The sequence below is a fragment of the Verruconis gallopava genome (genome assembly GCF_000836295.1).
Source record: "Verruconis gallopava strain CBS 43764 unplaced genomic scaffold supercont1.7, whole genome shotgun sequence".
Lineage (NCBI taxonomy): Eukaryota > Fungi > Ascomycota > Dothideomycetes > Venturiales > Sympoventuriaceae > Verruconis > Verruconis gallopava.
Genome location: NW_015622143.1, coordinates 909,143 through 922,525, shown reverse-complemented (window position 1 = coordinate 922,525; position 13,383 = coordinate 909,143). Strand labels below are relative to the sequence as shown.

The window sequence follows — 13,383 nt, the reverse complement described above, 5'->3', positions numbered from 1 at the left end:
TGGAGATGAAGGAGAAATTGGAGAAGCTATGGATACAGACAGTGACGTCGCATCCACGAGCTCTGGATTTGTTCCAGTGTCACGCAAGGACAAGCAGGAGCAGCGCGAACAGTGGGACCAGTACGCATTCGAGGATCGCCCTCAGGATCAACCTGCCATTGACGCCTACCTCAAGAACTTGTTCGAGTTTACACGGCAGAGCAAAAAGCTTAAGCACAGTCCTTTACACGAGCTACAGCTTGCGATGGGAAGATTCGAAGAAATGGAGCCCAAACGTCTCGACGGGTACGCCATTTCGCAATGCATCGATGGACTGCTTCGTGCCGATTTTTTCAGTGGTTCGAAGCGGCAAGAGCTTAGGGACATGAAGGACAAGGAGGAGATTTTAGACGAGATTGCGGACGTGCTTAACATGGACTTGGACTCGATCAACTCTTGGGACTGGGAGAAGCCAATTTCGCTTCAGCAACGCCGGCAGCTCAACGGAAAGTACCGCGTGTACTACGACGAAGAGATCCATCAAGCAATCTTCCTGCAATGGATTGGAATGAAATGGGCAGTTCTCATGAAACAAGCATTTGAAAAGTTCTTCCACTCTGGAGCGTGGTCGCAAGCTCCATACCGAGCAATGGACAAGAAGTCCAAACAACGGAGGGATTACTTTCTGGGAACATCTGGGACAAACGTGAACAACAGCGTGAGGGCTCTCCGCAGAAGCATATATCAAAATGAGTTTTTCATGCTGCAGCTTCCCAAAAGCATGGAGCAAGCGGAAGGCGACTATGGAGACCACGACAACGGACCAGCCAATGGCGACTTGAAAAGCCCTATACAGAAAAAAGATCGATTGCACAGGCTCGTCACCACAGAGATGCTTGTACAGACTGCGGTGTACGGCGAGTGCACAGTCTTGCAATCTGACTTCAAATGGTTCGGACCGTCGATTCCTCATGACTCCATCTTTGCCGTTCTAAAATTCCTCGGTGTTAAGCGAAAGTGGTTGAACTTCTTCCGCAAGTTTCTACAGGCATATGTGTACTGGGCCGACGAGAACACCTCGTCGAGCGGGTGCGGCATCGCACCAAGGCAACGAAAACGCGGTATTCCAATGACGCACATTTTAAGCGACGCTTTGAGCGAGGCGATTTTGTTCTGCCTTGATTTTGCCGTTAGCAAGGCGACCGGAGGCGTCGACCTGTACCGATTCCACGACGACTTGTGGTTTTGGGGTCAAGAGGAGGTCGTGATCAAGGCCTGGAAGACTATCAAGGAGTTCTCGGACATGATGGGCCTTGAACTTAATGCAGAGAAAACAGGCTGCGTACAGATCTTCGAGGATACTTCGCGCTCGCGTACTCTTCCCGATAGCCTCCCTCGCGGTGACGTGACGTGGGGTCTTCTCAGGCTCGATACGGAAACGAAGTCCTGGGTCATCGACACCAAAAAATTGGACGCTCACGTCAAGGAGTTAAAGCGCCAGCTCGAAGCTTGCTCGAGCGTCTTTGCGTGGATCCAAGCCTGGAACTCGTACGCCTGTAGATTTCTTTCCAACAACTTTGGCCACCCTGCCAACTGCCTCGGCACCGCCCACGTAGACACCATCCTCAAGTGTTTCGCCTCGGTGCAAACGCAGCTGTTTGGGCAAGGAGCCAGTGCGCACGAGCACTTGCGCAAGATGATCGGGGATCCAGCACGCAAGCTCTGTGACGCAGGCTTTGACGCGTCCACGATACCGGACGCTTTCTTCTACTTCCCGCTCTCTGTGGGCGGTCTGGAGCTACATAATCCCTTCGTCAAGCCGCTTGCTATGCGTGGTAACCTGCCGAAGGCAACGGAAACGGCGATCCAGGCTGCTTTTGAGCGCGACGAGGAAGAGTACGAGAGGGCGAAGAAGCGTTATGAAGACGGGGAACTCATCTTGCGTCCCACGCGACAAAGCGCATACGTACCGGAAGATGCAGATGCAGATTTCATGTCTTTCGAGGAGTTCTCCAGATTCAGAGAGGAATGTAGCTCGCACCTTGCGCGTGCGTATTCTAATCTGCTGGACGTCCCGAAGATGGACGACGCTGAACTTACGCCTGTGGTGCGGGACAGTGTTTCAACCAGCCTTGGTAACATGGGTTGGCGAAGTTTGAGTTCTTACGAGCGCTGGACGTTTGAGCTGTATGGACGTGAAGTAGTTGATTTATTTGGTGATATTTCCTTCGGCGAGAAGAGCATGCTGCCTCTTGGCATGATGGAGAACTTGAGAAGTGAACGGACCAGATGGGTTGGTTGAACGTCTCTTGATCGAAAGACAAGTAGAAGCCGGAAGGGTTTCATCGTCATGATGATATAGTACACAGGTTTGATCTACAGGTAAAGGGCGATAGTACAGAAATATTGGACAAAGAGATCCACATATGACGAGCGTGCAATGAAATCTGTCCTTCAATACGCATCTTTCTGCAGGCACCTGTTCATTCGTTCCAATGCATCTCCCCATTTTGTACGAACTAAACCAAGGCAAAAAATTTGCCAAGTTCCAGGTGTACATGTGTTAAGTATTCTTGTGTCGAATTCGCATTGAGCGGGCACCTTCCGCGATGCTTGCATTTCCCTTTGTGCGCGACATGGCCGTAACAGGCTCCTCGTCTTCCGAGCACATGGATGCTAATGCCTGCAAAAGTTAATGAATATTTGGCCAGTTTGAGCAGTAGGAGGTTCTTACAAATGAGTCTGTATTGTGTGCAAAGTACAAGTAGAGGCCATCTCGCGACTTTTTTAAACTGATTATGCCAATTGCGCCAGTGGAATTACTGTTCTTAACACTTGGGTGCATCATGAACTCACGTTCAATAAATCCACGCAGTACAGCCTCTTCAGGGACAGGCTCAAGCGGGCCTTCTTTACTCTTTTGCATGCTTGAATAGAGACGATCTGCGCAGACTGAAGCAGCAAGTGTTGTGCCCATGTGTTCACCAGTCCCACTTGTGACGCAAGAGATACAAGTCTTGGACTTGTCATTTGGGTGGACTGGCACTACAGCAGCACCGACACCTACAAGTGCCGCGGGGCCAACGCGGCCACGATGCTTCATTCCAATGCCACCGGAAGATGCCCCACAAGCGATGTTTCCAAATTTGTCGACTGCAATCGCTCCAACTGTGTCGGTAATGTTATCCTCCTGCCTAAGCTGAGGCAATGTCTGCGAATCAAGATTGAGAGATGAGGCCCTAGGTAGTGATGGAGTCTCAGGAGCAGGAAAAGTCGTCGATACTAGAGGTTGCACTGATTCGGGGATTTTGTAGGATTCTGACTGAACACGATTCTTGAAAGAGATAGTTTCAGCCGTGCAGATGATGGGCCTATCTCGTTCGGTTATGGAGCCGCTGGTTGGCGACGGTGAGAGCGAAGGTAGCTGCAATGTAGAATTCGTTGAGACTGTGTCTTCGCTGTCGTTGGCTTCCTCCACTTGTTTTGCTCGCTGTTCGAAAGTAAGGAGTGATGGATCATCAATCAAGTCTTCGTCTCCACGATCATCGAAGGAACCTTCGATAGATGGTGCAAATTCCTCCACAACACTTGTTTCTGATAGAGTAAGGAGGCTTCGGAAATCCTGGGAGCTGTTGATCAGCGAACTCGAAGAAGGCTTGGTCATCGAACCAGGAGAATCATGAACATCGATGTAGCCCTCATCACCTTCTGAAGTCTCACTGTGCTCATTCTGCGCGGCCGTCGATTGTGGCATGTGGAAAGCCCATCGAGAAGTGGCGTTCAATGCGCCAGCAGAAGAAGGTGATGATTCTGAAGTTCTCGCTCTTTTGTTGGCGTGACGAAGCATACTATCTGCGTGCGCCTTTCGTGCAGCGTTGTCATGCAAATCGCGCTGCATTGGATCCGCGGGCCGCCTTTGATATTGGAACTGCCATGGTGATTCGCGTTCTTGCTGACGCTTTTTGAACTCGGCTCGTTCAAGGTCTTTCGACCATCGCAGCCAACGTTCACGCGCACCTGGAGAGACCAGAGCGTCATATGGGAGGATCGGGATACCTGCTTCTGAAGCAAAATCAACAGCACCTAGTCCGACTAGCAAATTTGGCGGAACGCGTCTCAGCGTCAATTGAACCAGGCTCTTATCAAGGACCATTCTCGCCAGCGAGATCGGATTCTTAATCTGTGGGCATGCTCCGACGGCACCGCTCCTGCCCATGTGATCAACAATCAAGGCATCACATTCCACTACGCCGTCCATTGCCAGATTGCTTCCATATCCAGCATTGGTAATCTCACGATCCTCGAGAACCTTGACGGCTATCTCCACTGCATCGACGGCAGTTCCGCCAGCCCGAAGAACCGCCATCCCGGCTTTGCATGCATCACTGCAGGCCATGAGGTGTAAATCTTGGTTGGCAACGGAATGGTAGCCTGCCCCGGCATGGACCACGATGGTGTACACATCGTCTACGGCACGGTGTTTGTTTCTATGTCTCTTCATGATTCGGAAAACGAAAGAGCGACTTGAGTGAGAGATGCGACGCAGCGGTATTGAATGAGAAGTAATAATCAATTCAGTTGAAATAGAACGGCTGAGACGCCGCAGGACGCCGTGTCGAAGGGAGGAGACCAATGAACGACGGAAACAGATGGTAAGGGGGATGAGGATGACTTTCAGGACGAGCATATTATGGTGAGCGACGAATTGTGCGTGATTGCCGCTGGTGACCGTGTGCGTCCGTAGGAAGGCGCTACGGCCATCACTTCTAGAGCTGGAGAGGGAAAGCACAGCTGAGCAACGAGCCTCTCTAAACTGAGAAAGCGCGACTGTTCTGCGCAGTTATCAGAACAGCCAGAGCCATTGCGTGTGCAACATCGACAAGAACATGCACCTATGAAGACTCCCTCTTTGGATGAGGAGCGCTGCCGATCAAAGAACAGCGTGCAGAGTGCATCGAAGTTCCGACCAATCCTTTGCATGAGGCCAAAGTGACTCTGGTCATCGGTGCGAAGACTGAAAGCACTCGTGTTGTCACCGTTCTCGGTGATTTTGCTGGAAATAAGGCAACAAGGCCATAATCGCGGGGCGGCGATGACCAGGCTGTGCGCACAGCGACATTCGTCATTCCAGCCCAAGCTTCAGCGCAGCTTCACACAGGTGCCTGGACCTGTTGGAATCGATGCTGTGGTCGTAGAAGACACTGAAACAACCAGTGAGCCACTCATCAGCTCCCTTCCTTATTCCACGATACTCTGACGATTCGCTCTTGGGGATTTCTCGTCACCCCAAGCTTCACCATGGCTCCTCAAACACCCGCCGTTGTCATGGACAAGTATGTAGACTTGGATCACCGCGGAAGATCAATATAGACTGCTGACACTTCTTCAACAACAGCGGTACCGGGTACTCCAAGCTTGGTGGGCAACAGCAAACCAATTGTGCTACGAGGTCTTGCTCATACATATCGCAGGCTTTGCCGGCAACGACTCTCCCTCGTTCGTATTTCCCACCGCAATCGCGACAAAAGGTCCCACCGGCGGCACTGGTGGCTCAGGATCGGGGCGACCAGCCGTCGCGAACAAACCATCATTCCTCACTGGTGGCGCTGGCCCTAGTGGCCACCTGTCAGCAAAACGAGGCACCGAAGATCTAGACTTTTTCATCGGTGATGAAGCATTGGCAGCAGCGGCAGGACCCGGTATGTCGAATGAAAAAAAGCTTATGAACAATAGCTCACTGGTCAGGCTATGGCATCCATTATCCCATCAGGCACGGCCAAATAGAGAACTGGGTACAACTCTCTAAGCATGATGATATATGGATATCCGACTGACACCACCACTAGGACCATATGGAACGATTTTGGTCGAATTCTATTTTCAAGTACCTACGTGTTGAACCTGAAGATCACTACTTCCTTCTAACCGAGCCGGTAAGATCGCAATGCGCTATTGCTTTGAAATGTCTCGTTCTCAGACTGACTGATCGGCAGCCGCTCAATCCACCGGAAAACAGAGAAAACACGGCGGAAATTTTCTTCGAGTCTTTCAATTGTGCCGGTCTGTACATTGCAGTGCAAGCTGTCCTTGCTCTTGCTGCGTCATGGACTTCATCAAAGGTGCAGGATCGATCTCTGACTGGCACCGTCATCGACTCGGGCGAAGGTGTCACACACGTTATCCCTGTGGCCGAGGGATACGTCATTGGCTCATCAATCAAGTCCATACCCATTGCAGGTCGTGATATTACATACTTTGTGCAATCCCTCTTGCGCGACCGAGGCGAACCGGACAGCAGCTTGAAAACAGCCGAGAAGATCAAGGAAGAATTTTGTTATGTTTGTCCCGACATCGTCAAAGGCAGGTTCCATGCTGTGCCCTAGTGCCCTACCTGATCGCTGATCCTTTCTAGAATTCGCTCGGTTCGACCGTGAGCCTGACCGATTTGCCAAGCACACCGTGACTTACCCAAACGGACGGTCTGTAGTTGTGGACGTTGGCTACGAGAGATTTCTGGCTCCGGAGATCTTTTTCAATCCGGAAATATACTCGTCGGATTTCCTGACGCCGTTGCCTAACATCGTCGACACCGTCATTCAAACATCCCCTATTGACGTGAGAAGAGGTCTGTACAAGAACATTGTGCTTTCAGGAGGATCTACATTGTACAAAGACTTTGGCCGCCGACTGCAGCGGGACATCAGGCACCTGGTCGACGCGCGGATACGAGCGAGCGAGGTACGCAGTGGCGGTGCTAAATCTGGCGGGCTCGACGTTCAGGTCATCACACACAAACGACAACGGCACGGGCCATGGTTTGGAGGAAGCTTACTAGGCCAGACGCCCGAGTTCAGGAGCTACTGCCACACAAAGGCAGAGTACGACGAAATTGGCCCTAGCATCGTGCGAAGATTTGCGTTGCTAGGCGGGCCAGGGAGCACATAGCCCTCCCCCTCATATCGCTTTGAAAAGGAGAGGAAAAAGTATAATAGCGAAGTTTGAAAAGGGTGAAGGGGGGGGTTGGATTGCTCAGATCCGCAGCAGCATTGTGACGCTTGTCCATCGTGCAGGTAAGCAAGGCCCTCTTGGTGTGGTTGCAGCGCGTAATCCAGATTGCATGATGAACATAATTCATGTACGCAATGGCCTTTTTATGCAAGAACGCAATGAAGGGCGGGGTCCGAGCGGTGCTACGCAGATCGAGCTGTCAAATGTGAGGCCTCATTCTATGCAAAAAGTGGGTCCTCGAAGCAGTCAAGAGTACTTGTGCACAGTCCAAATGCAAGATGATTTGAGGGCGTTTGAAATCGGTTTTCGCTTGACCTTGTGTGTTTCGAAACTTGCCCCCCTACCATGCGTCGTGTCATTTGACCTTTTCTCACAATCCTGGCGTGAGTAGCGAACGCACTGAGAGCAAGCACAGCCGAGAACGCTCCAGGTCAAATCGCGGTCATGCTGCGCAAGCGGTGCGACAAATTTTTTTTTTTGCTGAAGGATAAGCTCAAGTCGTTTGGAGTCTGCCACTGCTCCGCGATTCAGGGCAGATTTTCGTCCTGTCGCGTGGCCGTGCATATCCATCCTATCGTTCTGGTCCATCCGATAACCGAATTATCCGTACCTTGACCAGTATTTTCGGCTCGGACGCTGCCTTGGGCCAGACCTTGTCCCAGCAGCCTGAAGCGGTGTCTCGGTCGAGCAAAAAGGCTTTTCCTGATACACGTGTGCCACGAACGGGAGCGCATCACGCAACGGCCGATCAGATCACCACTGTCGTAGCCCAAGGCGTGTTTCTCAAAACGTTCCCAAAGCGGCCCACGCCGTCAGAAAGTGGCGACGCCCGCCGAGACTGGAAAGTGTGGGGTGGAGCGAGCGCGCACGCGCGCGCTCGTGCGCTCCATGTCCTCTTTGTTCCCTCGTCCGGAAGTCTGACGGGTTTTCGTTGGGCACGTTGGCCATCTCGTACTGCGTACGGCTCGGGCGCGGCGGCCGGGTGGGCCGGTGGGCACGATGTCACAGAAGGCGCTAGAGAGGCAGAGGCTCATGGCCGTTGTCACCAGCTGAGGTCCGAATGGACTTGGTCCGAGGTCACTCTAACCAACGTCTCGCTACTTTCCGCCGTCCTCGCTACCTCGTGCTTGGCATCGTCGGAAGTTCGCTAGAAGGTTGGGACGGAGGCTCTGACGGCTCACATCGCGAAGTCAAAACGATGATGGGTGGTGGACAGAACCGGCTGGCTCCTGGGCTCGGGATCAGCTTTCGCTTGGTGCCCTGGCTTGGTGCGGATAGCCGGGCGTGGTGGACGTGGTGGTGAGCTGGCGCAGGCCGCCAGGACGACAGACAGAAATGCGCATTTCTGAGCATCGACAGGCCAGCAAGGAGGGCGCAGACGCCAGATTCGGGGGGCTGCGCTGGGCCAGGGCGACGGGGCGGTTCCGCCAGAGGATCCAATGAGAGCGCAGCAAGACGCGACGCGACCGCTCTTGGCCAGGCCGACAGCTGGAGGGAGAGCATGTCTTTTGCCGAGGAGGGAGCGTGACGCCGGTATGCCGCGCCGTCAACCAAGGTAACCGACGGGACTGGACCAGCATATTTGCCGGTTGCGACGGCGCTGCAGAAGTATATGAAAGATGGGGGATCATGTGTTGGCTGGAGAGACGGATTAGACTTTTCGCTTGATGAAGCGAGTGCTAGCGAAGGCCGTAAAGGAAATTGTACCGGCAGGGTGAGCGTGCGCAGCGCCGTGGGACCGCGTCGAGCGCCGGCTGCGTGCTGGAAATGCGCCGCCGTGCTGGGGGCTACTCTGAAACGCTGCGCAGCCAGCCTGAGGCCGGCAGCTGCCATGTGAACTTGGCCGGATACCAGCCGGTTAAGCTGCGCAGCGACGCTGCTGGGCCATGACGATTTAAGCCCACCACCTGCCCCACGGGGTCACCTATCCGCGAAACACACACACACACACACACGCACGCACGCACGCACGCGCGCTCTCACACTCTCACGCTCGGCGAGCAGAGTGCGGCTCGTTTCTTTGCATGTGCGCACGTGTATCGGCGCCTGTGTGTTGCTGCGATCGTCGTTCGTCGCCCGAGTCTTTGAGCCTCTGCGCGCACCCTCTAGCCCTTGCGGGCCCCTCCCCCACAGCCCAAGCGCGCCGTCTACTGGGTCGGCCCCAGCGAGCGTCCCCCAGCGGCCTGCCCCGTCCCCGCCCAGCGCCCCCCTAAGTTTGGATCCGCCGAGCCCGCCTCCAGTGTCGATTAGGGCTTGGTGCGCCCACTAACCTCCCTCTGACGATGATGCTGCAGCCGCCTCTGCAAGTCCTCCACCGTACGTGTACTCACTCCGCCTCGTTCTCAAACCTGTCCATCCCCCCTCTCGTCGCCCTCTTCTTCCTCCTCCCCTTCCGCAGCGCAGCGCGGCCCCGTCCTTCGCTTGCGTGGTCTGCCGTGTCGCCCACAATGCTTTCGTCCGCCCACAGGGCTCTCTTTGCTGACACGCATCAGACGCGAACAATGCGACGGCTACATCCGAGGACGCGCCGTATCCTCAGCTTAAGCACCAGGCCTGCTGCCCCGACGACATAAGCCCAAGATCACGCAAGCGCAGACGCGCCGACTCTGCCACGTCCCACGACATCGCCGCTGCTGATCGTCAAGAGCTGTACGACTTCCTGCTCACCAGTCTGCCCTTTGGCCCTCGCCTCCCCACCGGACGCCCGCACCAGCCGCTGTGCTCCAGCACCACGAGCGCGCCACGCAATGAGCACCACGAAGCCACGTCCATGGCGCACATAACAGACATGTACAGCTTGGCCCACGAGAGAATGATAGCCAGCGTGACGCGCTCGCCTTCCGCCTCGAGCAGCAAGTTCTCTGCCGCGTCTGACTACGGCCCGTACCATGCTCAGTACTGGTCCCTCGTCGAGAACGACTTGACCGCCGGCACGCCTCTGCAGTCCAACGGATCTTACCACAGCCCCTACAGCTCTCTGGCACCGGACGTGCTCTTCTCCCCCAGCACTCCGGGCGCCACCGTCGCCACCTACAACGAGTCCGCGGATCAGAATGGGTACGACCACCCGGACGGTTCCGCATACACGCTGGGCCGAAGCGCACAGTTCGCTACATGCATGCCGCCCGAGACGGCAAATGTGTATCCCTCCCCCGTCGACAACTTCAGCTGGAACTACTTCCCCGTGGACGCAAGCCCTCAGAACCTGTCCAACCTCGAGAGTCTCTCCAGCCAGATCCTCGGCATGCTGTTGACACATTCTGTCGACGACTTTGCCGCCATGGTGGCACGTCCAGACCTATCGACTGGACGAGCGTTCGGAAACCTGGAGGCCATGTTCGACCAGATCAAGCAACAGCTCCCGCTCGACGCCTCGAACCGGTTCATCGACGTCAGCCAGCTCCAGCTCAGCTCAAGCTCGGGACTGGGCGCGATTCGCAAGGCCAACCTCGCCGTCTTCGCTACGAGCATCTTCCGCGGTCGCGACGTTCCCTTCGCAGACCTGAACGACAGGTTCCTGGACATATTCATGCCCTCGGGCACTTGTCTGCTAAAGAACGAGGGCTCTCTTTTTCTAGAACTCAAGACTCAAGCATTCCTGGCAATGACAACAAGCCACAGCTATCCGCGGGAGCTCGTCGACCAGCTGTTCCCACGTGACCTACAGTTGACCTTGCTGAGACGACGGGCGGACCCTCAGTACTTGGCAGCGACCGAGCAGGATTTCATCGGCCGCTACAATGCACGAAGACAGCTCCTGATCACCTGTTGCGATGACGTGGAAACTCTGTCACAGCTGCCATCCAAATACTCGTGGAGTGATTTCCTCGACGAGCTGCGGACGTGCGTGGGTCGGAATCTGGACTACCTCGAACGCACAAAGGTAGATGGAAACGCCGTCGAAAATCCGTGCTTCAACCGCTGACGAGACATAAAACAGGGCTCCACGTCTGCCGAGGATGCCATCACCAAGGCCGCTCTAGCCGCCCATGCCGCCATCTCTGGCCACTCACCGAATGGATATCACAGCCCGTCACTGTCGCAAACGTCAAATTTCGGTCACAAGCGGAAGCGCTCCCCTGGAAGCGATTCGTCACTCAGCCCGGAGACGCCACATGCACCGATCCATCTCCAATACCGACGCACCGCCTCCCATGCGTCTTCCAAATCCCAGTCTCCCTTCACCAGCGGCGTCCAGCGTCGTCTGGCAAACCCACCCAGCACACGTCGACCCTGGACACCCGAGGAGGAAAAGGCTCTAATGGAGGGCCTCGAACGGGTAAAAGGGCCCCACTGGTCCCAGATTCTGGCCCTGTACGGAGCCAATGGAAGCATCTCGGAGATCTTGAAGGACAGGAACCAGGTCCAGCTCAAAGACAAAGCCCGCAATCTCAAGCTCTTCTTTCTCAAGAGCGGCCTCGAAGTGCCTTATTTCCTGCAGAAGGTCACGGGAGAGCTGAAGACGCGAGCCCCGGCGCAGGCGGCCAAGCTTGAGGCCAGGGAACGACTCAAGAGGCTCGAGGAACAAAGGGCTGGAGGAAACTTGATCTAGTCCCACTGCCGTTCCCCATCACGCCGTATGGCGAAAGTCGACGGACGCCGGAGGAAGCATGGTAGAATGCAAACGCATGAAGGGAACGTCGGTAAGCCCGAACGGCACTAGTCTTTTTCTCCAGGCAAACGCAGGCAAACGCTAAGGGGTGAAGAGGTTGTGAGCAACCTTCACGGCGGACGCTTGAGGCATGAGGAAGGCGACATCAAAGGGTCGCACCAGCCAAGGTGGTTTCGATGCAGATGCCCTCTGGATGTGGCTAAATTTTTTTTTTCTTCTCACACTCTTTGCGCGGTTCTCTGACGTTTGGATCTCGAGCATATGGGTCGAGCATATGGGTCGAAGCATTTACAAAGGGCGCAAAAAGCAAGATGCATGTACGAATACGATAATGTTTGGTAATGTGTGTGACGAAACACAACACGATAAATATGTACTACTAGTAACTGCTATAAACGTCGATTGCGTGGTCTCACCAAGCCATGTCAGACAGGTGTGAATGATGTGACTTTCCCGCAGTCTGTCCTAGGTTGACGGGCACGTACGTTCCAGGGTTTTACACTGCATCCGCCTCGCTCGGCCAAAGGTTTGATTTTCGTGTGCGTCGTGAACATTGTGTGCGATCTTATTCCATCGTCACCCAGTAACCTCGATCCCTCCGATCAAATGGGAAGAGCGTCGCCGGTACGGCTCCGGCGCCGGTTCGTTACCGCGCCCCCCCCAAAAGAAGCGGCAGACGCTGGGTAAGGCCGACCTCGAGGACGACGAGCGAAATAAAAAGAGGTGGGTCCAGTCAAGACCAGTTGCGAGCCTCGGCCGCGGCGTCGTTCTCCCTCTGGCGGCGGTTCTCGTTCGCGGCCTCCGCGAGCGCGCCCTTCATGCCGGCCTTCTTCTGCGCAGCCAGATTCTGCGACAGCTTGTCGGAGCCTCCCGCCGTCTTCGCGGCGCGTGCCTGCATCAAATGCAAAACGTCAGCCCGTCTTCGAAACGCCGCGTGGCCCAGGACGGAGCGGGGCACACGCTGAGAGCGAGGGGCATTGCGACCGTACCTCTGCGGCGGCTGCGGCGGCGGACCTTGCGTCCGCGGGACCGCCTTCGCCTTCGCCCAGCGTCCTGCCGGGCCCGGAAGCGGAGGCGCCGGACGGCACGGACGCCTTCGCTGGAGCGCCGCCCGCCGTCGCTGCCGAAGCGGCGGCCTGTCGAGGCGGAGCGTCTCCAAGTGTGCGGCCCTGACCCTTGAAGTTCCCGCTTCCGCCGCTGGCTCCCCCGCCCGACTCCTTGCCGCAGCAGTTTCCCATGACGCCGCCGATTTCTGTCCTCGCAGCGGAGCGATCTTGGTATCGGATGCTTCGGGGTGGTGGGTTTGAAGGGGTGCTACAATGTGGTCACGGTCGTGGCAGTGCAGGCGAAAGTGTTATCAGACGACGAGTACCTGGCGACCCGGCGGTCGGATGATTGGAGGGGGGGGCTGTGCGGGAAAGACCTGCCCCTCCGCCGAATGTCACCACGCAAAAGGCTGCCATCACCACTCAAACCAGCAGAGCCAAGAAAAAGAAAAGAAAAAAAATTAACGAAAGAAAAAGGGCCGGAAGAACTTCGAGAGTGCTGGGGGGTGAGGCTCGGCGCGATGGGAGAGGACGTGCAAGAGGGCGACCGGACCACGTGAGGAGACGGCGATGAGGAGACAGCGTTTGCGCGTACGCGCGCCGGAAGTCCGAATTCTGCACGAAGCGCAACGGCGCGCGAAGCTCCGTCCAGAGAGAAAAAAAGGCCAGTTTGACTACGCCCAGCTAACTTTACGCACGGTCTTCTCAATCACATGTTGATGCTTGGTGGCGCTGGTC

General features: G+C 55.5%; 4 protein-coding genes across 5 annotated transcripts; 2 read left to right on the top strand and 2 right to left on the bottom strand.

Annotated features, from left to right (window-relative positions):
- Window positions 1-2,268: 2,268 nt before the first annotated feature.
- Window positions 2,269-4,974, bottom strand: PV09_02972 (uncharacterized protein). Its single transcript, XM_016356105.1, has 2 exons — window positions 2,714-4,974; window positions 2,269-2,662 (listed from the first exon to the last, which is right to left on the bottom strand). The coding sequence occupies exons 1-2, from the start codon at window positions 4,664-4,666 to the stop codon at window positions 2,543-2,545; spliced, it is 2,073 nt and encodes a 690-aa protein (XP_016216411.1). The 5' UTR covers window positions 4,667-4,974; the 3' UTR covers window positions 2,269-2,542.
- A 138-nt stretch (window positions 4,975-5,112) lies between these two features.
- Window positions 5,113-7,286, top strand: PV09_02971 (uncharacterized protein). The gene is made up of 7 exons (XM_016356104.1): window positions 5,113-5,312; window positions 5,375-5,397; window positions 5,451-5,678; window positions 5,725-5,771; window positions 5,826-5,912; window positions 5,973-6,339; window positions 6,392-7,286. The coding sequence occupies exons 1-7, from the start codon at window positions 5,278-5,280 to the stop codon at window positions 6,922-6,924; spliced, it is 1,320 nt and encodes a 439-aa protein (XP_016216410.1). The 5' UTR covers window positions 5,113-5,277; the 3' UTR covers window positions 6,925-7,286.
- Window positions 7,287-9,221: 1,935 nt separating this feature from the next.
- On the top strand, window positions 9,222-11,996 carry PV09_02970. Of its 2 annotated transcripts, XM_016356102.1 has the most exons (3): window positions 9,222-9,303; window positions 9,480-10,870; window positions 10,928-11,996. In XM_016356102.1, exons 1-3 carry the CDS (start codon window positions 9,270-9,272, stop codon window positions 11,537-11,539), a joined length of 2,037 nt encoding a protein of 678 aa, XP_016216408.1. In that variant the 5' UTR covers window positions 9,222-9,269; the 3' UTR covers window positions 11,540-11,996. The 2 variants fall into 2 exon arrangements, with proteins under 2 accessions (XP_016216408.1, XP_016216409.1); XM_016356103.1 differs by lacking the exon at window positions 9,222-9,303 and having other exon boundaries at window positions 9,310-10,870.
- Window positions 11,928-13,158, bottom strand: PV09_02969 (uncharacterized protein). Its single transcript, XM_016356101.1, has 2 exons — window positions 12,589-13,158; window positions 11,928-12,491 (listed from the first exon to the last, which is right to left on the bottom strand). Exons 1-2 carry the CDS (start codon window positions 12,835-12,837, stop codon window positions 12,333-12,335), a joined length of 408 nt encoding a protein of 135 aa, XP_016216407.1. The 5' UTR covers window positions 12,838-13,158; the 3' UTR covers window positions 11,928-12,332.
- Window positions 13,159-13,383: the final 225 nt, after the last annotated feature.